This window comes from Pelophylax lessonae, assembly GCF_965119305.1.
Source record: "Pelophylax lessonae genome assembly, chromosome: 6".
NCBI lineage: Eukaryota > Metazoa > Chordata > Amphibia > Anura > Ranidae > Pelophylax > Pelophylax lessonae.
The window spans coordinates 281820468-281844853 of NC_138773.1; the positions used below are offsets into that span (position 1 = coordinate 281820468).

The window sequence follows — 24386 nt, forward strand, 5'->3', positions numbered from 1 at the left end:
TTTTCGTTTAATGTGTATGCAGTACGTCCGTGAAAAATCGGATATGAAAGACCGCGCATGATCTAAAGTTGCTGACAACCCGGAAGTCTAGGAACAAATGTGCCAAAAAAAAAGAAAAATTGGACAAGAAATTTCGTGAACATTTATGCACTATCAACTAAAAACGGTAATGAACGCTGAGAAGACAGAGAAAAATCGGAGGATATTTCGTCCGATTTTCGTCAAGTGTGTACGGCCCTTAAGACATCATCTCTGATCTTGAGCTGGCCATACACTAATATTTCACCTCCTGAGGCTGTAGAAGAGAAATCTCTAGACTCCTCTACCCATGCTAAACAGCGTGCAAATAGACAAATCTCTCCTGTGTGATACTGTATTCCGACAGCCGTCACCCGGGGCTGTCAGTATACCCAAAGAGGGGCTGCATCCCATAGGATGCATCCACTGTTCAGCTGACAATTTTTTCACCTAGCTCCTTTAATTTTCAGATTAAAAGAATGGCAGAAGGGAGCATGCAGGCTGGGCCACCCTTGGCTCGAATTTTGCTTTGTGTATGGCCAGCTTTACAGTGAACCGCACCTGCCCCACTACAGATTATTTTATTTTTTTTTAGATTTAGTCAAGCTGTATCTTTACCTTTGTAGTATATTTTCTGTTATTGTCATGTTTGATTTGTTATAGTTTTGTATTCTTCTATAAAACTAATTTTATCTAGTTTTATGCTGCTATCGTGGATCTCTATGAGGTCTTATTACCAGTGAATGCTCTGCTTGTTACATGTCTTTATAAAAGATAATTCTGCTAATCATCGGATTAATGCGCTACTTTGCCTGTTAACACGAAGGAAACCAAATGGGTTTTATGTTTTTTTGTGCTGGTGTGGCTGTCATTGGAGGTTATCTGCATTCAGGCTCTAGGGACTGACTTGCCTGGATACTGAGCTCCATGCTAAGTGCTCTGAGCTGGGGGAGGAGGAGGGAATGGCTGCCAATCCTTTGAATCTATTAATGAGTCTACAAAGAACATTACATCTCCCTGCAGATCAATAAAGGGAATTAAGAATGGGTGAGTGTTATGGAGTATGACCTCATAAAAAACAAATAAAAAAAATAAAAATACACCACTAACAAAAATATTAATGGCATGATAAAGGGAAGCGAAGAGCCCAAAAGTGCTTGAGTGTAAAGGGGATCTTCACTGTGGCTGAGGACTTTAAAAATCAGGTACTTACCAGTCTCTGGAGTTCAGCACTGTCTTCCCACAGCCGGTTCCTCTCATATCATGGATTTCAGAGCCGGCTGTGACTTCCTGAGGAATCACAGCCGGCTCCCCACTGCACATGCATGTGATCATGTGACACAGTGAGACTTGTCCTGCAGCCTCCCCGGAGGAAGTGGGAGCATCAGATACCCATCAAACAAGGTACCCGCTCTCTGCGGAATAACAAAAACCCCTTAAATGTGTTTGGGGTGGGAAGTAGGATTAGCCTCATGTTCACTATTGATTGGAGGACCACTATAACAATTTTTCTTTATTTTGAATGATGTTAGCGTCAGTGGCAAGAGTGGCCGCACACCGTTGGGTGTCCATCGCCACACACACACACACACTGTTGGGCGTCCATCGCCACACACACACACATTCTTGGGCGTCCATCACCACACACACACTGTTGGGCGTCCTTCGACACACACACACACACACACTCTGTTGGGCGTCCATCGCCACACACACACACACTCTGTTGGGCGTCCATCGCCACACACACACACACTCTGTTGGGCGTCCATCGCCACACACACACACACTCTGTTGGGCGTCCATCGCCACACACACACACTCTGTTGGGCGTCCATCGTCACACACACACACACACACACACACTGTTGGGCGTCCATCGCCACACACACACACACACACTGTTGGGCGTCCTTCGACACACACACACACACTGTTGGGCGTCCTTCGACACACACACACACACACACACACACTGTTGGGCGTCCTTCGACACACACACACACACACTGTTGGGCGTCCTTCGACACACACACACACACTGTTGGGCGTCCTTCGACACACACACACACACACACACACACTGTTGGGCGTCCTTCGACACACACACACACACACACTGTTGGACGTCCTTCGACACACACACACACTGTTGGGCGTCCTTCGACACACACACACACACACACACACACTGTTGGGCGTCCTTCGACACACACACACACACACACTGTTGGGCGTCCTTCGACACACACACACACACACTGTTGGGCGTCCTTCGACACACACACACACACACACACACTGTTGGGCGTCCTTCGACACACACACACACACACTGTTGGGCGTCCTTCGACACACACACACACACACTGTTGGGCGTCCTTCGACACACACACACTGTTGGGCGTCCTTCGACACACACACACACACACACACACACTGTTGGGCGTCCTTCGACACACACACACACACTGTTGGGCGTCCTTCGACACACACACACTGTTGGGCGTCCTTCGACACACACACACACACACACACTGTTGGGCGTCCTTCGACACACACACACACACACTGTTGGGCGTCCTTCGACACACACACACACACTGTTGGGCGTCCTTCGACACACACACACACACACACACACACACACTGTTGGGCGTCCTTCGACACACACACACACACACACTGTTGGGCGTCCTTCGACACACACACACACACACTGTTGGGCGTCCTTCGACACACACACACACACACTCTTGGGCGTCCTTCGACACACACACACACACACTGTTGGGCGTCCTTCGACACACACACACACACTGTTGGGCGTCCTTCGACACACACACACACACTGTTGGGCGTCCTTCGACACACACACACACTGTTGGGCGTCCTTCGACACACACACACACACACACTGTTGGGCGTCCTTCGACACACACACACACACACACACACTGTTGGGCGTCCTTCGACACACACACACACACACTGTTGGGCGTCCTTCGACACACACACACACTGTTGGGCGTCCTTCGACACACACACACACACTATTGGGCGTCCTTCGACACACACACACACACACTGTTGGGCGTCCTTCGCCACACACACACACACACTGTTGGGCATCCTTCGCCCCACACACACACACACTGTTGGGCGTCCTTCGCCACACACACACACACTGTTGGGCGTCCTTCGCCACACACACACACACACACTGTTGGGCGTCCTTCGCCACACACACACACACACACTGTTGGGCGTCCTTCGCCACACACACTGTTGGGCGTCCTTCGCCACACACACACACACACTGTTGGGCGTCCTTCGCCACACACACACACACTGTTGGGCGTCCTTCGCCACACACACACACACTGTTGGGCGTCCTTCGACACACACACACACACTGTTGGGCGTCCTTCGACACACACACACACACTGTTGGGCGTCCTTCGACACACACACTGTTGGGCGTCCTTCGACACACACACACACTGTTGGGCGTCCTTCGACACACACACACACTGTTGGGCGTCCTTCGACACACACACACACACTGTTGGGCGTCCTTCGACACACACACACACTGTTGGGCGTCCTTCGACACACACACACACACACACACACACACACTGTTGGGCGTCCTTCGACACACACACACACACACACTGTTGGGCGTCCTTCGACACACACACACACACACTGTTGGGCGTCCTTCGACACACACACACACACACTCTTGGGCGTCCTTCGACACACACACACACACACTGTTGGGCGTCCTTCGACACACACACACACACTGTTGGGCGTCCTTCGACACACACACACACACTGTTGGGCGTCCTTCGACACACACACACACTGTTGGGCGTCCTTCGACACACACACACACACACACTGTTGGGCGTCCTTCGACACACACACACACACACACACACTGTTGGGCGTCCTTCGACACACACACACACACACTGTTGGGCGTCCTTCGACACACACACACACTGTTGGGCGTCCTTCGACACACACACACACACTATTGGGCGTCCTTCGACACACACACACACACACTGTTGGGCGTCCTTCGCCACACACACACACACACTGTTGGGCATCCTTCGCCCCACACACACACACACTGTTGGGCGTCCTTCGCCACACACACACACACTGTTGGGCGTCCTTCGCCACACACACACACACACTGTTGGGCGTCCTTCGCCACACACACACACACACACTGTTGGGCGTCCTTCGCCACACACACTGTTGGGCGTCCTTCGCCACACACACACACACACTGTTGGGCGTCCTTCGCCACACACACACACACTGTTGGGCGTCCTTCGCCACACACACACACACTGTTGGGCGTCCTTCGACACACACACACACACTGTTGGGCGTCCTTCGACACACACACACACACTGTTGGGCGTCCTTCGACACACACACTGTTGGGCGTCCTTCGACACACACACACACTGTTGGGCGTCCTTCGACACACACACACACTGTTGGGCGTCCTTCGACACACACACACACACTGTTGGGCGTCCTTCGACACACACACACACACTGTTGGGCGTCCTTCGACACACACACACACTGTTGGGCGTCCTTCGACACACACACACACACACACACACACACTGTTGGGCGTCCTTCGACACACACACACACACACACTGTTGGGCGTCCTTCGACACACACACACACACACTGTTGGGCGTCCTTCGACACACACACACACACACTGTTGGGCGTCCTTCGACACACACACACACTGTTGGGCGTCCTTCGACACACACACACACACACACACTGTTGGGCGTCCTTCGACACACACACACTGTTGGGCGTCCTTCGACACACACACACACACACTGTTGGGCGTCCTTCGACACACACACACACACACACACTGTTGGGCGTCCTTCGACACACACACACACACACACACACACACTGTTGGGCGTCCTTCGACACACACACTGTTGGGCGTCCTTCGACACACACACACACACACACACACTGTTGGGCGTCCTTCGACACACACACACACACACTGTTGGGCGTCCTTCGACACACACACACACACACACACACACACACACACTGTTGGGCGTCCTTTGACACACACACACACACACACTGTTGGGCGTCCTTCGACACACACACACACACACACACTGTTGGGCGTCCTTCGACACACACACACACACACACACACTGTTGGGCGTCCTTCGACACACACACACACACACACACTATTGGGCGTCCTTCGCCACACACACACACACTGTTGGGCGTCCTTCGCCACACACACACACACTGTTGGGCGTCCTTCGCCACACACACACACACTGTTGGGCGTCCTTCGCCACACACACACACACTGTTGGGCGTCCTTCGCCACACACACACACACTGTTGGGCGTCCTTCGCCACACACACACACACTGTTGGGCGTCCATCGCCACACACACACACACACACACACTGTTGGGCGTCCATCGCCACACACACACACACTGTTGGGCGTCCATCGCCACACACACACACACACACACACACACACACAGTTGGGCATCAGTGGCCGGAATAGGGTCTTGGTGGAATTAATAGTGCCCCAAGGGCCAGATAAAGCTAAGCAAAGGGCCCAGGCCACAGTTTAGCGACCACTGCGTTAGATCCCAAAAAATATTAGCATGGAAAACCTTTACCCATGTAAACGTTTCTGCTGAATGGGTCAGGTCATGTGTTAGGTAAATTGCTGAAGATCTGTAGATATCTACTAACCAGCCAATTCTCCATGCAGGCAGCTTGGTGCCAGCTTGCGTCAAGCTCACCACACAGGTGTTACAATCAGATACAAGATCTGAGGGTGCTTGTACAAACAGCTATTTAGTGCAAGAGCCTGCACTATTGGAAACAAATGGAGCAGATTGATTAGGTAGGATTTCATACTACATAGTTTTGGTATAGCTAAGGTTGATTGTACAGTCCTATTGTAAAGTACAAGGTGACCCTATAGCTCACCACATACACATTACAATGATTGTACAATCTCCTTTAGATCGACCAACTACTATGTAGTGCCTGCCTATTTGCATAAAAATGGAGTGGACAGATTAGGCTATATCCTGTGCGGTTCAAACAAAAATTATTTTAATGGAAAATACAGCATTTTTGCCACTGGATGAAATCTTTTTAAAAATTCCATGATACTTAGCCCCATCTAGAGGCCAAATGTGGCATTTTCCATTATGGATACATTATTTACATTCGAACAGCAAAGGATATAGCTTATTTACATTTGCTTTTTTTTCTCCCCATTCACACATAGTAAAAGTACATGCACTTTCAAAGTAAAGCCGCTCTAGGCGAGTGACTGACTCACATGTTCTGAAGTGGAACCAAGGGTGCTGCACAGCTCGTTTCTGAAATTCAGTAACATGCACAAGTCTGGAATATTGCTGCACTCCTTGGTATCATAATTGAAGCATAAAAATGACATCACAGGTATGACAGGAACATTAAAGGGGGCGAATTTCACGCAAATGTCAGCGCTTACTCAAACCACGCATACATTGCATGAAATGTATGCATGACACAAGCAAGCATGGTTTGACAATTGAACAATTAACCAATAAATCAATTAAAAATGCACCGTGGGAGTGCAAACCATGCTTGCTTGTGTCGTGCGCGTGTGTGTGTGTATTGTAGTGTATATATGATATAAATATGGCTTTTCACACAACTCCACAAAGTCTCCACTTACCTTTGACAATCTGTTTAGCGCAGGCATTGTAAACTTGCTCTTGGCTGGAATTTGGAGGCAATACTTTATCGAAGACGTAGGGCTTCCCTTGCTGCAAATGATACAAAACAAAAAGTATCAAATCAACAGAACAGAACAAAAATGAGTTGTGTGGAGCTCCAAGTACCAGAACGTTCCCATTGTGTGACACTAATCTGCCCGGCCACATCGCTCACACACACAAAGCATCTACAGGAGAAATGCTGACAACGGCAAAGCCCTTTCCACTCCAAGAAAATGGATGTGAGCAGCTAAAGTCATGCAGGATATCAGCATAAAGGTCCTCCACACCTAGATACCAGAGACAACCACCCTGAGCCCATGACTTAAATGGTCATCCCATAGAAAAACAATATTTCGGAAGCTAAAGCAGCCTTTCAACATTTGTTACCCCAGAGGAAAACTTGACATAATTTTTTGTCTTGAGGGACTTCATACAAAATTATTCTGGGATCAGAGGGAAAATCTTACAATAATAGTCATTGGGAAAAATGTTCCCTTTACAGTGGTGATCAGAATGCCACCTTTGGGCAGCTAAAAAGAACATTGGTGTCACTCTGCTAGCTCTGCTAAGTGGGGTTGGTCCTAAAGTTAGGCAAGCATCGGGTGAGAAATCAATCAGCCACAGCTTAAAGCGGAGTTCCGGCCTATTTCGCAACTTTAGGGATTCTTGGAGTGCTCGTTGTGCTGATCAACAATTGGGCATTTTCAATTTTTTTTTCGGGGGTCCCTTACCTTTTTTTCAGGGCATTTTTTATTGTACTTCCTCCTTCTCCCCCCTCTGTGGCCACAGCCAGTGACATCACTTCCACCTTTGCATTGCATCCTGGGAGCTGTTTGTCATCACTCCCCGGAGGCTGGAATCAGGAAGAACTCCCAGAACACTCCATGGAATCAGGAAGAACTCCCAGGAAACTCCCTGGAATCAGGAAGAACTCCCAGAACACTCCCTGGAATCAGGAAGAACTCCCAGAACACTCCCTGGAATCAGGAAGAACTCCCAGAACACTCCCTGGAATCAGGAAGAACTTCCAGAACACTCCCTGGAATCAGGAAGAACTTCCAGAACACTCCCTGGAATCTGGAAGAACTCCCAGAACACTCCCTGGAATCTGGAAGAACTCCCAGAACACTCCCTGGAATCTGGAAGAACTCCCAGAACACTCCCTGGAATCAGGAAGAACTTCCAGAACACTCCCTGGAATCTGGAAGAACTCCCAGAACACTCCCTGGAATCAGGAAGAACTTCCAGAACACTCCCTGGAATCTGGAAGAACTCCCAGAACACTCCCTGGAATCTGGAAGAACTCCCAGAACACTCCCTGGAATCTGGAAGAACTCCCAGAACACTCCCTGGAATCTGGAAGAAGGACACAACAGATTACGCTGCGGCTTCAGATGCCCACATCCAAGATGGCCGTGCCCAGACAGCGTTTTTAAAAGTAAGATTTTGATTAAAATCCAATACCGTACACCTTGTAAGTATGAGAATAGCGATTCTGTAAAGGGCGATGGGTTAGTATTATAGGGGTATTTTTAGATAAAAAAAAAGGTATTTGAGGCCGGAACTCCGCTTTAAGGAACCATTAACAACTTCTGGAGGAAGCCTAGGGTGCCACTGAACCCTAGTGAGAATAGCTGTGCTACAGAGGTAAACTTATATCCAGTGCCAGGACAAGGTTCTTTAGCGCCTAAAGCAAAAAGATTAATGTGTGCCCCCCACCATGGGTAGCAAACTTCTTCAGTAGGATAGGTTGTAGGTTTTGCCCTTTTTACTGAAGTGCCTATGTGGCCACATCTTCTGCCTACCCCTCGGCCTGGCCCTGCTTATACTGCATTTCTTGGAAACTGTATTAGAGATCTCAACACCGGGTTCTTGGGTCTGCACATCTGTTATGGCCATTGCAAGATGTTCCCACTATCTTTATGAATGTATTCCTATTATGAAAAAAACAGGAGATGCTGGAAAACACAAAAATGGTGGGCAGAACACCCAAACGTTCCAAGGTGGACAAGAACAGATAAGAAGTTATGGTAGGTAGATCTTACTGGTCTGGTCAGGGCCGCTGATAGGGGGCCCGAGCCCACAGGGGGGCCACACAGAGAATGGGGATTAGTGATGGACAACAAATACAGAAATCTTCCTCCAGCACCTGAATCTTATCTGTCCCTCTCCCTGCTATCAGCTTTTATCTGCTGAGAAAGAGACACTCACTAATCCCCCTCCCTTGTGTGGGCCCCCCTCCCAGCACTGGCTCTAATGTTATCTCTGCTCAGGAGTTTATTTGTAACTTTGTTTCTCTCTCTCTGATCACTGAGCTCCAACTGCCCAGCCTGTATATTTTTCTCATTTCATCTTCATTTTTATTTAACATAGTTTTTTTTTTTTAGATTTAGCAGGAATTATGCCTGTTGTGTTATATTTGTGTCTGCTAGTAGTGATTTTGTTGTTATTGTAGATAATTATATCTTTAATATTTTCTTGGGGGGGGGGCCTGCCAGGTAGTCTGTACGGGGCCCCGCAATTTCTAACAGCAGCCCTGGGTCTGGTATCCAAGACATAAAAGATGCCAGGGGCTGATAAAGTCTACCAAGCTCCATCTACAGCTAAAATTTCACTGGTGTGGACTGACCTTTCAAAGGAAAAACATTTTCAATCCATTTTCCAAAAATGTCCTTTCAGTACTTCCCTAATGTTCTACTAAGAATCTGGTCATGTGCAATAATCCTCCCATCATAAATACATTTCCTTGCTAGAGTGGTCAACAAAATGGTCAGGTCAATGCAAAACTTGGTTAAGATTTGGCAAATTCAGAGATATCTCAGGCCTAGGGACTGATAAAGGGCAAATTAAATTACAGGGGCACTTAATTTCTGTCTTGGAGATCTTGCTGGAAAGTTTGTATGCAAGTGGGCCAAGCCTTTTCTTTTCTTACTGAGGAGAGGGTAGAGGGCCAGAACATACTCCACCTCCCCTCATCCCTCCCCCCCCCCGATCGACCCTCATCCCACCCCCGATCGATCGTGCAGAGGAATGAGAGAACAGCCGTCTGCCTACGTAAACAAGGCAGATGGCTGTTCTGTCACAGAGCTGAAATACAGATCTCCCTTTTCCTTTAGTACATCCATTCCCCCCCCCCCCCCACAGTTAGAAAGCATTCCCTAGGAGCACACTTAACCCCTTGATCATCCCTAGTGTTTACCCCTTCCCTGCCCGAGTCATTCATACCGCAACAGTGAATATTTTTTTTAGCACTGATCATTGTATTGGTGTCATTAGTCCCCGAAAAGTGTCAGATTTGTCCACCCCAATGTCGCAGTCCCACTAAAAATCGCTGATCGCCGCCATTACTAGTAAAAAAAATAAAATAAAAAAAAATAAATAAAAAAAAGGTCCATAAATCTATACCATAAATTTATAGACGCTATAACTTCGAAAACCAATCAAAATACACTTATTAGGATTTTTTTTACCAAAAATATGTAGCAGAATACAGAGACCTGAATTAATAAAAAAAATTTGATTCCTTTACTTTTTTTTATTGGGAAGGTTTTATAGCATAGCAATTTTCTTTTATTTTTTGTAGTGCAAAAAAAAAAAATATATGCAGAGTTGATCCACCGAAAGAAAGCTCTATTGGGGGGGGGGAGACATCAATTTTATGTTGGTACAGCGTTGCACTACAGTACAATTGTCAGTTAAAGCGAAGCAGTGTGTGATCGCAAAAAAATGGCCTGGTCATTAAGAGGGTTAAACCTTTCAGAGCTGAAGTGGTTAAAGTAGTTCCGGCACTACTTTGGTCTGACTTTCAAGAGACTTGAGGGCCAAAGACTTCAATGTAAACCCTCAAAAGTTTGCACCTGCATGATAAACATGCGACTTGTGTGCGACTTTGTAAAGCACACACAGTCACATGGTCAAAGCCAAAGGCCCACTGGTCTAAAATTGCATCAAAGTCGCAATGGAAATCTCACTATTTTTAAGTTGCACAATTTGCCATCTCTACATCTGTTCCCAAAACCAATTAATTAACTCTTCTGCACTGTGTCTAAGGCTCCATTCACACCTGAGCGTATCGTTTTTAGGCTTTTTTTGCAGGTGTTTGGAGGCAGGCATTGACATCTAAGGCTCCATGTACACGGCACATTGTTAAAAGTCCCTTTGAATGCTGGAATTTTTAGGACGTTTGAAGCGTCTGTTCGGTCGCGTTTGTACCCGCGTTTAGCGGGCGTTTGCGTTTAGAACTGTACCTAGAGGTCAAAAAATTATTCCCCTTTAAAAATGGAAAAAACGCAAACGCTAAACGCGGGTCATCGCGTTCGGTCGCTTTCGGACGCGTTTTTGCATTTGAAACGCTGGGAAACACGCGTTCAAACACAAATAATTGTGTTCTAAAAAACATCCCTGAACGCAACTGCCTGCAAATGACTGTAAACGACCTGGTGTACATGGACAGATAAGATAACATGTAGGTGGGTTCAGGGGCTTCAGAAAAAAAACACCCAACTGCTCCTAAACGGCCATTTCCAGCGTCCCGTGTATATGGAGCCTTACAAAAACGCCTGTAATCTGCCAAAAAAGAAGCTCATGTACTTTTTTGAGCTTTAGGCGACAAAACGCTCATATGTAAACAGGGGCGATTGAAATGAATGGGATTTTGCTTGTTGGGCGTTTTTAGACTTCAGAGATGAGCGTTTTACAAGCTGAAAAACGCTTTGGTGTTAACAGGGCCTAAAGTAACCATGCAAAACAACAATGACCATCATGCAGATCAACTCTTTAGTAGCTGTACTATAGTAACCCCACACAATGTGTAAAAATAAATGAAAAAGAAAAAAAAAAAAAAAAAAAAAAAAGAAGGAGTGAGAACTACAGATCTCCCACACATACAGTGCTCAGCTCAGATCAAAAATAAAACAATGTTGCAAAACATACAAAGAAAGTGCTAAAAAAAAAAAATACAGTGCTTTGTCTTCAACTTAAAGCGGAGTTCCGGGCACAGAAGTCATTTTTTGATGAACATACCCCCGGGACAGTCAGGGCTAGTACATTCCACAATGGCTAGCCTCTGATCTGTCCCGGTTCGCACTTACCTTTTAGAAGAAATACTTACTTAGAAAATTTCTTCCACAGCGTTTCCATCTCTCTTGTGGGCAGCTGAAGCCGGCGCAGTCCTCTTCTGCGTCTTCTTCCGCGTCTTCTTCTCCCAGAATGCGCCGCACCGGCCCCACTCGTCACTTCCGGCGCGGCGCCGCATTCCTAAACAGCTTCTGGGCATGTACAGAAGCTGTTTAGCAGGGGAATGCGGCGTCACCCGGAAGTGACGAGCGGGGCCGGTGCGGCGCATTGATTCCTGGGAGCGATGACGTTTAGCTCCCAGGAATCATCGCAGCGCAGGAAGTGACGGGGTGAGCCGCGTCTGAGGGAGGAAGCAGTCAGAGGTGAGTATTTACGATCTTCAATAAAAAGGTGAGTAAACAAAAAAAAAAAATAAAAATAACTATCCAATTCCTTTTCAGGTCAGGTCTACCTAGCGGAGGGGCACAAAAAAAAAAAATAGTTTTTGTGCCCGGAACTCCGCTTTAACCACTTACTGCCCATTCACACTGCCGCGACAGGATTTTGTGGGGCGACCTGTGAAGTGCACCGCGACCTCGGTGCGACTTGCACGGACTTCATATAATTGAAGTCAATGCAAGTCGCCTCCAGGTGGCCCCAAAGTAGTATAGGACCCTTTTTCTAAGTCGGAGCGACTTGTGTCGCTCCTATTAGAACAGGTCCTGTAACTATTCAATGGCGACCAAGTCGCCTGACAAGTCGCGCTAGTGTGAATGGACCCTTAAGGACCGGGCCTATTTCTGACACTTGCTGTTTACAAGCTAAAACCATTTTTTTTTGCTAGAAAACTACTTTGAACCCCGAAACATTACATATATTTTTTTATCAGAGACCCTAGAGAATAAAATGGAGATTGTTGCAATATTTTTTTATAACACCGTATTTGCCTGTAATGCACAGTGCTCTGGATAGTGGTCTGAGGGCAGGCCTGTAATGCACAGTGGTCTGAGGGCAGGCCTGTAATGCACAGTGCTCTGGATAGTGGTCAGAGGAGGCCTGTAATGCACAGTGCTCTGGATAGTGGTCTGAGGGCAGGCCTGTAATGCACAGTGCTCTGGATAGTGGTCTGAGGGCAGGCCTGTAATGCACAGTGCTCTGGATAGTGGTCTGAGGGCAGGCCTGTAATGCACAGTGCTCTGGATAGTGGTCAGAGGAGGCCTGTAATGCAGCACAGTGCTCTGGATAGTGGTCAGAGGAGGCCTGTAATGCACAGTGCTCTGGATAGTGGTCAGAGGAGGCCTGTAATGCAGCACAGTGCTCTGGATAGTGGTCAGAGGAGGCCTGTAATGCAGCACAGTGCTCTGGATAGTGCTCTGAGGGGAGGCCTGTAATGCACACAGTGCTCCGGATGCCAGTAGTCCGAGGAGGCCTGTAATGAACAGAGCTCTGGACGGTGGTCTGAGGGGAGGCCTATAATGTACACACTTACAATGCTCTGCTCTGAATGGCCGTGAGTTGGAACGCTCGGGGGGGGGGGGGGGGGCCTGTACAGTGTTGCTCTGGATGGTCGTCTGAGGCAGCCTGTAATGCTGCACAGTGTGGAAGCAGAAGCACTCATGGGCTCTACACAGGCAGAGCTCCATAGAATTTGAAAGTTGACGAGGGTAAAATGTCCCTCCCTCACATTTTCCTTTGTTAATGAGAACGGGATTTTCATCATAGTTTTCATGGTGTTACAGTGGACACAAACGTGGTGTACTTTTAGTTTTGTTTTCGCCACTGTAGAAAGGCCGCTGATGAAAATTGACGAAAATGTTTTCGTTGACCAAATTCACACTGCCTGGCAGAGCCCTGCGGCACATCTGTGCATGTGCTATATTTTTAAAGATGGCGGTGTGGACGAGGAGTGGGGGGAAGGGAGGGATGCTGCAGTGAAGTTTTGCTTTAATGAGACTGTCCAAGGTATTTTTCCTCAGTTTGCTGAACTTGTGTTTATAGGGAATTACCACGAATCTGCTACAAAGTAACATCAAACTTAAAATGTAACAAATGTTCACAATTATTCCTGCCTTGTACCGAGTTCAGTTTTAGTGCCGGTTCACACATATGCGATGTCAGACATTGCCTGTGAGTCGCACCGCACTGCTGTCTGCGCGATGCAAATGCAGCCATACAGATTGCATGACTTAATTTGCATCGCATTATGGCCAAATTCGCACAGGACCCTTTGTCGGTCTGCACCAGAATCGGAACACCCATGCGCATAGGCGTGCGCACAGGGTGTGCCGGGTGTGCCTGGGCACACCCTAATCACCTAGGGCACATTAGCATTATCGCTCTGTTTGCCAGTGAGGAGATGGGAAAGATCTCCCTCGGACCTGCTCTGCCATAAGAGAAGTGCCACACACTTCAATTTCACTTTGCCAGCAGGGAGAGTAATGTACCGGTACCATATACATGTAGGCAAACACATGCATGTGCATTTAAACTTTGGGGTGCACACCCTAATGCAATAGGCTGCGCACACCTATGCCCATGCGATCCGAAGCCTGTCTGAACTGACAGTTCGCACTGCGATATGCAAACTAATCTGGGGGTGTTATTTTGTATTGACACTCTGCAGTTCGCATATGGCAGTGTGAACGTCCCGCGAGTCGGGTGCAATGGGGGAACCCGCAGTGGATTCGCAGGGTTCCCGCATCGCACCAATGTGAACTGCCAATTATAGAAGAGGTTTGTAGATGCAACAAAGCATTTTTCTTCCATGTGTAGCCAGCTGGAACGTTGCTGCTTTCTTTGGTGTGACAATCACCGGCAGCTCTACTGGATGAGAAGATCTGCTGAAGCTGGCAATCAACTCACAATACAGCTACAGATGGAACAACCAAGCTATAAAATAGCAGCAATCACTATAGAAGGCAACTGACAAATTACTAGCAGCAAAATGTTTGGGGTTGAGGTTTGTTTTTGGTAGGCATCAATTATTCACCGTGCAGCTTCTTCCATCCCTTCGACATTACCATAAAAATAAAAAATAAAAAAAAGGTCACTGGAGACCTGTCATTATAGTAAATGATTCCTGTAGCTGCAAATTTCACCGGCCTAAATCACCAGTGTGAGCGTAGTCTAAAAGTGCAAAAAAAAAATAAAAATAAAGCCATCTCCCAAAGCTACCAGTAAGGTCAACAATAAAAAAACTTGCTAAGAAAAAAAAAAAAAAAAAACAAAAAACAAAAAACAAAAAAAAAAAAAAAACACACAACACACTACAAACACAACCTGCCATACTTAACTGCTCTGTGTAATGATTATGCACAGAGTGGCCCCAATCCTCTTTCTCCCCCCACCACCACTCCTGGCTCCTTCCTCTTGACCAGTGCCCCCAATACCAAGCCAATTGCTGTAGGGGTGCGTGCTTGCATCTGAGCCCCGCTCTATGCATCCATAAGACACAGAGCCGCAGCTCGGCTCCGCCCCTGCTCTCCTCATTGGCTCATCAGCTGTAATGGACAGCAGCAGGAGCCAATTGCTTCTGCTGCGGTCTCAGACAATGAGAGAGAGACCCAGACAGCCGAGGCTCCCATGCACATCACTGGATCGAGAGGGGGCTCAGGTGAATATTAGCATAGGTTCACACTGGTGCGTGCGGAACACAGCATGTGATTTGCACAGGAATCGCACCGCATTCCTGTGGACATTACATGGGATGTCTGTGCGGTGCGATTTAGCCATACATGCTTACGCACTTCTCTTTTTCTTGTGCCGGCATGGAGATTGATCTCCTTATCTGCACGATACACACTATATTGTTAAAAGTATTGGGACGCCTGCCTTTACACACACATGAACTTTAATGGCATCCCAGTCTTAGTCCGTAGGGTTCAATATTGAGTTGTCCCACCCTTTGCAACTATAACAGCTTCAATTCTTCTGGGTAGGCTGTCCACAAGGTTTAGGAGTGTGTCTATGGGAAGGTTTGACCATTCTTCCAAAAGCGCATTTATGAGGCCAGGCACTGATGTTGGACGAAAAGGTATCTGACCACCTTGGGATCATCGTCATATATCCCTAAACAGCAGGACCAGGTTCGACTTATTTCAATAGAGATGAAAGGGAACAGTGGGGAGCACCCTTCTCATCTTGGAGTAGGGGGGGAAGAGCAACAACAATCATCCAGCGATCATCTCAAGAAGATGCTGGATTGAAAGCAAACCTGAACCGAGAGAAACAAAAAGGGTTATAATTCCTAACCTTCTTAAAATACTAGTTTCCTGGCAGTTTCTGAATTTAGCACTTAAAGCGGTAGTATACCGCTTTTTTTCACTTTTAGCTACAGGTAAGCCTATAATAAGGCTTACCTGTAGTTACAATTAATATCTCCTAAACCGGCACGGTTTAGGAGATATTACCACTGCATGAAGCCGCTGACGAGTGCGGCGCATGCGCTCTGAAGGTTCGGGGGGACCTTCAGAGATCCTTTCCGGGAATTGCCGGAAAATTACTCCCACGCACATGCGCGGGAGTGACGTCATCGCGGCTCCGGCCAATCACAGCGCCGGAGCCGCAGAGCCTGGAAGAGACGCCGAGGGATCATGTCAGCGCCCACAGCGATGTCCGGGGGTCCGTGTCGGGGCTTCGTTCTAAGGTAAGTGTTTCATAATGAGCTAGTATGCGATGCATACTAGCTCATTATGCCTTTGTCTTGCAGGTTTTTTTTTTTTTGTTTTTTTTTCTTGGATGAGTTTACTACCGCTTTAAGATCAGGCAAGTCAAAATTCCCGATCTGCATCCTTCACAGGATCCAGTTAGGAGACTCAAAATATCAACATAGTGGAGGAAAAGGACAGCCTGGGATCTCAGATTTTAAGAAGGAGGAGCGGTCAATAGCCGCCTTCATACATCCCTAAATGGTATTTAAACCCTAAGGGCTCGTTTACACTTGCGGTTAGAAGGTGGTAAAAATAAGTTCAGCCACGGTTTTACCACTCCCCATAAAAATTTACATGGCAAGAAATGAAGATGTACATGTCTCAGCCATGATAAAATTATACTCCTGCCACAGTCAGTGGGTAGTAACAAAACTCAACACCACCCATTCCAGTGAATGGAGCTGTGTTGCACCTGCGAGCCAAACATTCAAAAACCCTCTTTGGTTGGGGGAAAAAAAAAAAAAGAAACACATCCAGGGGCCCTGAACAAGCCCCGTCGGTGAACTTTCGGTCTGTAAAAACACCATTAAAAAACGGAATTTTTGTAAAATCTTACCTGTAAAATTCCTTTCTCTGAGTCCTCCGACAGTCGCCGCCTCTTCATATTCGTCACATATGGGGTATTAGACTTTGCTCCGAAGGAGTAGCTAGGCAACAGAATATGTTAACAATAAAGCTTTAACATATCCCACCCTCAAGGGGTGGTCCCCTCAGTCAATACCCTCCTACTTCCTGCAACCATATCTCAGTTTTAGTGGAATAGCAGTAGAGTACACAATCAAACCCCAAAAGAGGGGCGGGGGCGGCGACTGTCGGAGGACTCAGAGAAAGGAATTTTACAGGTAAGATTTTACAAAAATTCCGTTTTCTCTTACGTCCTCCGACAGTCGCCGCCTCTTCATATTCGTCACATATGGGGACGTCCCAAAGCAGTGCAAACATGAGGGGTGGGAAACGCATCCGCGCCGAAAGGCAACGCAGTCTCCACATCAAAGAAAGGAACCTTACCAAAGGAAGGAAACCAGCTGGGCAACAGCAAAAATAAGTGCTCAACAGGAGCAACAACCCAGGAAAAGACAAAAAACCAGGGGATACAAAACTTATCCCAACAGCCAGGAGTCCCCAACAAGGGACCCTAGGGAACAGCCGCACTAAGAACCTTGCGGCCAAAGGAAGCATCCGCCGATGCCTGAACATCTACTTTGTAGAATTTTGTGAAAGTGTGTACGGTCGACCAAGTCGCCGCCTTACACACCTGGGCTACAGAAGCCCCATGACGGCAGGCCCAAGACGTACTCAGAGATCTAGTAGAGTGCGCCTTCACAGGCACAGGGGGAACCTTCCCCTGCAAGGCATAGGCCTGTTCAATGGTCTGCCTGATCCATTTGGCGATGGTAGAGGCCGAAGCCGCCATGCCCTCCCGAGGACCCTCTGGAAGAACAAACAAGGAGTCCGTCTTACGAAAAGACTCAGTCGATTTAAGGTAAACCCTTATCGCCCGAACAACATCCAGAGAGTGCAATCCTCACATGGCGTGGGGAACCCGCACAGGCGAACAAGCCGCTGCACATGAGGCAGGGAGAGTCGCAATTCAAGACGCACACAATGGCGGTTCAGAAACCGCACAGCGTCCGGTGAGGTAGCCACCTCACCAATCATCCCTGCACCGAACAGGAATGGGTCGTTCACCGTGCCAGGAGCGTTACCTGGCTGAACGCTCGATGGCAGACTGGGAAGCCACTGACCCACGACCTGCGACCAGGGGGATCAGCCCGAGACCCAGTCCGCATGATCCTCTTCGTCCGAAGAACTAACTAATGCTGACAAAAATAACAGCTAAGTAAAGGTAGAGAGAAAACTCAAACAAAATATCAAAAAGAAGAAAGAGTCTGGGACAAAAAGTCCCAGCACAGAGAGAGCCAGCCACTCCTGACAAGCTAGACATTAAAACTGAGATATGGTTGCAGGAAGTAGGAGGGTATTGACTGAGGGGACCACCCCTTGAGGGTGGGATATGTTAAAGCTTTATTGTTAACATATTCTGTTGCCTAGCTACTCCTTCGGAGCAAAGTCTAATACCCCATATGTGACGAATATGAAGAGGCGGCGACTGTCGGAGGACGTAAGAGAAAAAGGGTTTTAAAAATAAAACGTATAAATATAGCCCAATCTGTGTGTCTCAGTCCAGTATATTATACATTCAGCAGCGCTTATACACACAGCCTCAGTGTGTGCAAGTATGGGAATTCAACCTCTGAAAAAGTTCAAATCTTGCTGGGATTATACAGTCCATGCATATACAGGAAAAATTATATCCACAGTCCGCAAATATCCTCCTTAGATGACAGGCACCAGTGATTTCACTCAAAGTATACCAAAGCCTCCACCACACCGACTGTGCTCCCCCCTATGCAATGGACACTCACCAAACTGCCTTCAAAATAAAGCCTGTATGCATAAGCTGCATGAGCCCTTGCTTCTGGTTACTCTGCCGTCTCCAGAATCCACCAGGGATCACCACCAGGCTCCGTATCTCCTCAGTTCAATGCATAAGTAAACAGGAAGCGGGACATAGCGCAATATTGCTTCAACTTTATTGATATGTCATATTCCCATCCCCTTCAATATGTATGCTTACATTCACAAAACCCTTTGCACGCATGCAAATTTCAAATGTGGACTTTAGAAGGTACCGCTGCTCGCCGCCTGCGAAGTCCCACGTGACGAAACGCGTCAGACACACGTACGTTGCTACCAAGGAGACGGAGGGAGGTGCTCACTGGAGTTCCGGAACTCGCTGAGGCAACCGTAGGAGAGGCGCATCCTGTAACAGGGAGACGCCAGGGCTCGCGGACGGCGAGCAGCGGTACCTTCTAAAGTCCACATTTGAAATTTACATGCGTGCAAAGGGTTTTGTGAATGTAAGCCTACATATTGAAGGGGATGGGAATATGGCATATCAATAAAGTTGAAGCAATATTACGCTATGTCCCGCTTCCTGTTTACTTATGCATTGAACTGAGGAGATACGGAGCCTGGTGGTGATCCCTGGTGGATTCTGGAGATGGCAGAGTAACCAGAAGCAAGGGCTCAAGCAGCTTATGCATACAGGCTTTATTTTGAAGGCAATTTGGTGAGTGTCTATTGCATAGGGGAGCACAGTCGGTGTGGTGGAGGCTTTGGTATACTTTGAGTGAAATCACTGGTGCCTGTCATCTAAGGAGGATATTTGCGGACTGTGGATATAATTTTTCCTGCATATGCATGGACTGTATAATCCCAGCAAGATTTGAACTTTTTCAGAGGTTGAATTCCCATACTTGCACACACTGAGGCTGTGTGTATAAGCGCTGCTGAATGTATAATATACTGGACTGAGACACACAGATTGGGCTATATTTATACGTTTTATTTTTCAAGCTTTTATCTACAGCGGCAGCTAGTGTATACAGTGGGTACGGAAAGTATTCAGACCCCCTTAAATTTTTCACTCTTTGTTATATTGCAGCCATTTGCTAAAATCATTTAAGTTCATTCTTCTTCCTCATGAATGTACACACAGCTCCCCATATTGACGGAAAAACACAGAATTGTTGACATTGTTGCAGATTTATTAAAAAAGAAAAACTGAAATATCACATGGTCCTAAGTATTCAGACCCTTTGCTGTGACACTCATATATTTAACTCAGGTGCTTTCCATTTCTTCTGATCATCCTTGAGATGTTTCTACACCTTCATTTGAGTCCAGCTGTGTTTGATTATACTGATTGGACTTGATTAGGAAAGCCACACACCTGTCTATATAAGACCTTCCAGATCACAATGCATGTCAGAGCAAATGAGAATCATGAGGTCAAAGGAACTGCCTGAAGAGCTCAGAGACAGAATTGTGGCAAGGCACAGATCTGGCCAAGGTTACAAAAAGATTTCTGCTGCACTTAAGGTTCCTAAGAGCACAGTGGCCTCCATAATCCTCAAATGGAAGACGTTTGGGACGACCAGAACCCTTCCTAGAGCTGGCCGTCCGGCCAAACTGAGCTATCGGGGGAGAAGAGCCTTGGTGAGAGAGGTAAAGAAGAACCCAAAGATCACTGTGGCTGAGCTCCAGAGATGCAGTCAGGAGATGGGAGAAAGTTGTAGAAAGTCAACCATCACTGCAGCCCTCCACCAGTCGGGGCTTTATGGCAGAGTGGCCCGACGGAAGCCTCTCCTCAGTGTAAGACACATGAAAGCCCGCATGGAGTTTGCTAAAAAACACCTGAAGGACTCCAAGATGGTGAGAAATAAGATTCTCTGGTCTGATGAGACCAAAATAGAACTTTTTGGCCTTAATTCTAAGCGGTATGTGTGGAGAAAACCAGGCACTGCTCATCACCTGACCAATACAGTCCCAACAGTGAAGCATGGTGGTGGCAGCATCATGCTGTGGGGGTGTTTTTCAGCTGCAGGGACAGGACGACTGGTTGCAATTGAGGGAAAGATGAATGCGGCCAAGTACAGGGATATCCTGGACAAAAACCTTCTCCAGAGTGCTCTGGACCTCAGACTGGGCCGAAGGTTTACCTTCCAACAAGAAAATGACCCTAAGCACACAGCTAAAATAATGAAGGAGTGGCTTAACAACAACTCCGTGACTGTTCTTGAATGGCCCAGCCAGAGCCCTGACTTAAACCCAATTGAGCATCTCTGGAGAGACCTAAAAATGGCTGTCCACCAACGTTTACCATCCAACCTGACAGAACTGGAGAGGATCTGCAAGGAGGAATGGCAGAGGATCCCCAAATCCAGGTGTGAAAGACTTGTTGCATCTTTCCCAAAAAGACTCCTGGCTGTATTAGATCAAAAGGGGGCTTCTACTAAATACTGAGCAAAGGGTCTGAATACTTAGGACCATGTGATATTTCAGTTTTTCTTTTTTAATAAATCTGCAACAATGTCAACAATTCTGTGTTTTTCTGTCAGTATGGGGTGCTATGTGTACATTCATGAGGAAGAAGAATGAACCTAAATGATTTTAGCAAATGGCTGCAATATAGCAAAGAGTGAAAAATTTAAGGGGTCTGAATACTTTCCGTACCCACTGTATATAGAATGCACATGTTGATATGGTTTACATGATTTTATGACAGATTGAATTTTATCCATAAGATTTTAGTGGATATATATTTTATTACTGTGATTTTATATTACAAACACTGTTTTATTCTCCTAAGCGCCGGGCGGGTGGTTGGGGTTTTAAAGCATCAGACACCTTTTTCTAAAAAAAGTGTTTTGATATGACTATGTGCGGTTTTGCTTGTTTTTGGCAGCCCATGCATCTCAGTGGGCTTGCGATTGCAAAACAAGTATGCTAGGCGCAATTTATAAAATTTGTGCTGCACTGAATTGCCTGGTTTTGGGAGATGTGTGGGGAGCTATAAGAATTAATGGCACCAACGCGCATCTGCAGGAACCAATGCATTTCCTTTACCATAAGTGGGGTAAACCGGCCCCAAGGCCTCATGCACACTGGGAATTTGCCCAGCTCCTTGAAATGACTTTCTCCTGGAAGAAAGAAAACCTTGTCAAAAATGCAACTAGAATCACAAACACGTTCAGGCGTGTTTAAGCATGTCAATCGCTTGGGCATTTATTAATTTCTTTGCCCAGAATATTTATTCTAGCCATTATTATTAACGAACGCCTAAGTGCTTGATGCTCCTTGCATTTAAGTCTATTTCGACAGGTTTACACATGTTTAGGTGCATCGTGTGTTTTGCCTGCCAAAATGCTGCTACTCCTGGAAGCGCTGGCAGTGGCCTGTAGATGCTTGTGTGTGCCATTGGCTCCTGCTGCTGTCAATCACAGCCAGTGAGGAGGGAGCAGGGGGCAGGGCCAAGCCAGGCTGTGTGTTAAAGCGGAGTTCCTACCCCCCAGACATGCCACATTTGGCATGTCATTTTTTTGGGGGGGAGCGGGTACCTAGTTTTGACAGGTACCCGCTCCCACTTCCGCTCGGAGCGCCGCGGCGCCCTGAACGGAAGTTCTCCTCTCACCCTCCCTCCCTGCAATCTTCTGGAACACGTCAGAGGTCCCAGAAGATTGCCGGCCAATCAAGACGCGCAGCGCGACTCGCGCATGCGCAGTGGGTACCCAGCTGTGAAGCCGCAACTGTCACAGCCGGGTGCCCACAGCAGTGATGCCGGCGCCGAGGGAGAGGATCGAGGCTTCGGGCGGCCGCATCGCTGGACCGTTGGACAGGTGAGTGAATGGCTGGAACTCCGCTTTAATGGACACACAGAATGGGGCTCTGCAGTGAGCCTACACAAGTGCCCCCCTGGCAGGCTTGCTATAGGGTGCACTTGGCAGGGGGAGGAGCCATAAGCGACAGCAGGGCAATGGAGCAGGGGATCGGAGTTGCTCTGTTCAAAACCATTACACAGAGCAGATTAGTATAACATGTTTGTTTTTAGACATGTGCAATTTGTTTTGTTCCAAATTTATTATCAGACGAAATTCGGCATCTTCCTTCATTAGGAAGCATCTGAATGAACGAAAGACTCTTTAGCCAATGCATACGAAAATGAATTGTCCGAAAAAATGGAAACTCAAAAGAACGGAAAGCCAAAAGAACAAAAAAAAAAAAAAAAAAAAAAAATGATTTAACCTACAAGTATACCAAATAGATTGCATGAGGATAAATTCATTTTTCGTTCTTTCCAACTATTTGTTATCGCTGAATATAAAGAGATAATGAATGCATTCCTATTTCTTTTGGATTTATTCAGATTTATTCCATTTCTGCATGCGACACATTTAGTGAGTGAGAAATTAATAATTTCTAATTAAGTTTAGCTAAGTTTTAGGGCTGGGCAAAAAATAGATTTAATCGATTTTTTAGTGTGAAACGATTTTTTTTTTTTTCAAACTCGAGTTTTTTTCTACAATTGCTTTTTCCGCCTTGTGCAGCCAGCCCCCGCGTACCTGACAGTACACACACCCTGGGCTCCAGCCAGCTCCTAGTCCGCTGCACAGGAACCGAATTCCCCAGTAACGGACCACCGCCGCGCCTGGATGTGACGTCAGCTGCCGGGAGAGGAAGCAGGTGGTGCGTCTGTACAGGGGCTGTGATAGGATAGGTACAGAGTCTGTACCTATCCTATCACAGCCCCTGTACAAACGCACCGCCCGCTTCCTCTCCCGGCAGCTGACGTCACATCCAGGTGCGGCGGTGGCCGGTTACTGGGGAGTTCTCTGTACCCATCACAGCCCCTGGACAATCACCAAGCACACTATTTACTGCTCTCTCCAGCAGGACAGTCATTTAGCACTCTATACTGCTTTCTTGAACAGAATTATATTCTGCTTTCTCCAGCAAGAGTCAACAAGTACGTTATACCACTCTCTCCAGCAGGACAGTCACTAAGAACTGTATTCTGCTCTCTCCACAAAGTCGGTCTACAGACTCTATACTGCTCTTCTATACTGCTCTCTCCAGCAAGACAGTCATCAAAAACATTCTACATTGCTTAGGACAGTCAACAAGCACTATATTTACTACTCACTCCAATAGAACTCTACTATGCTTTCTTCAGCAAGACAATCTACAAGCACTTTATAAAGTTGCACTTTTGACACTATATCTGATGTCTGCAGTCATTTTTTAAGTGCATTGGAAAAAAAAAAAAAATCGAAAATTGAATCGAAACTCGAATTTTTCTTTAAAAATCTAAGATTTTTTTTTATTTTTTTTAGGCAAAATCTCCCAGCCCTACTAAGCTTACTAT

General features: G+C 47.0%; 1 protein-coding gene across 1 annotated transcript in view; it reads right to left on the reverse strand.

Moving 5' to 3' along the window:
- KIF5C (kinesin family member 5C) overlaps positions 1–24386 on the reverse strand; it is a gene marked incomplete at its 3' end in the record, with an annotated part of 105290 nt that overhangs the window by 76678 nt on the left and 4226 nt on the right. Inside the window, exon 2 of the mRNA XM_082260333.1 lies at positions 6812–6902. Coding sequence (XP_082116459.1) covers positions 6812–6902 — 91 coding nt within the window. The remainder of the gene's footprint in view (positions 1–6811; positions 6903–24386) is intronic.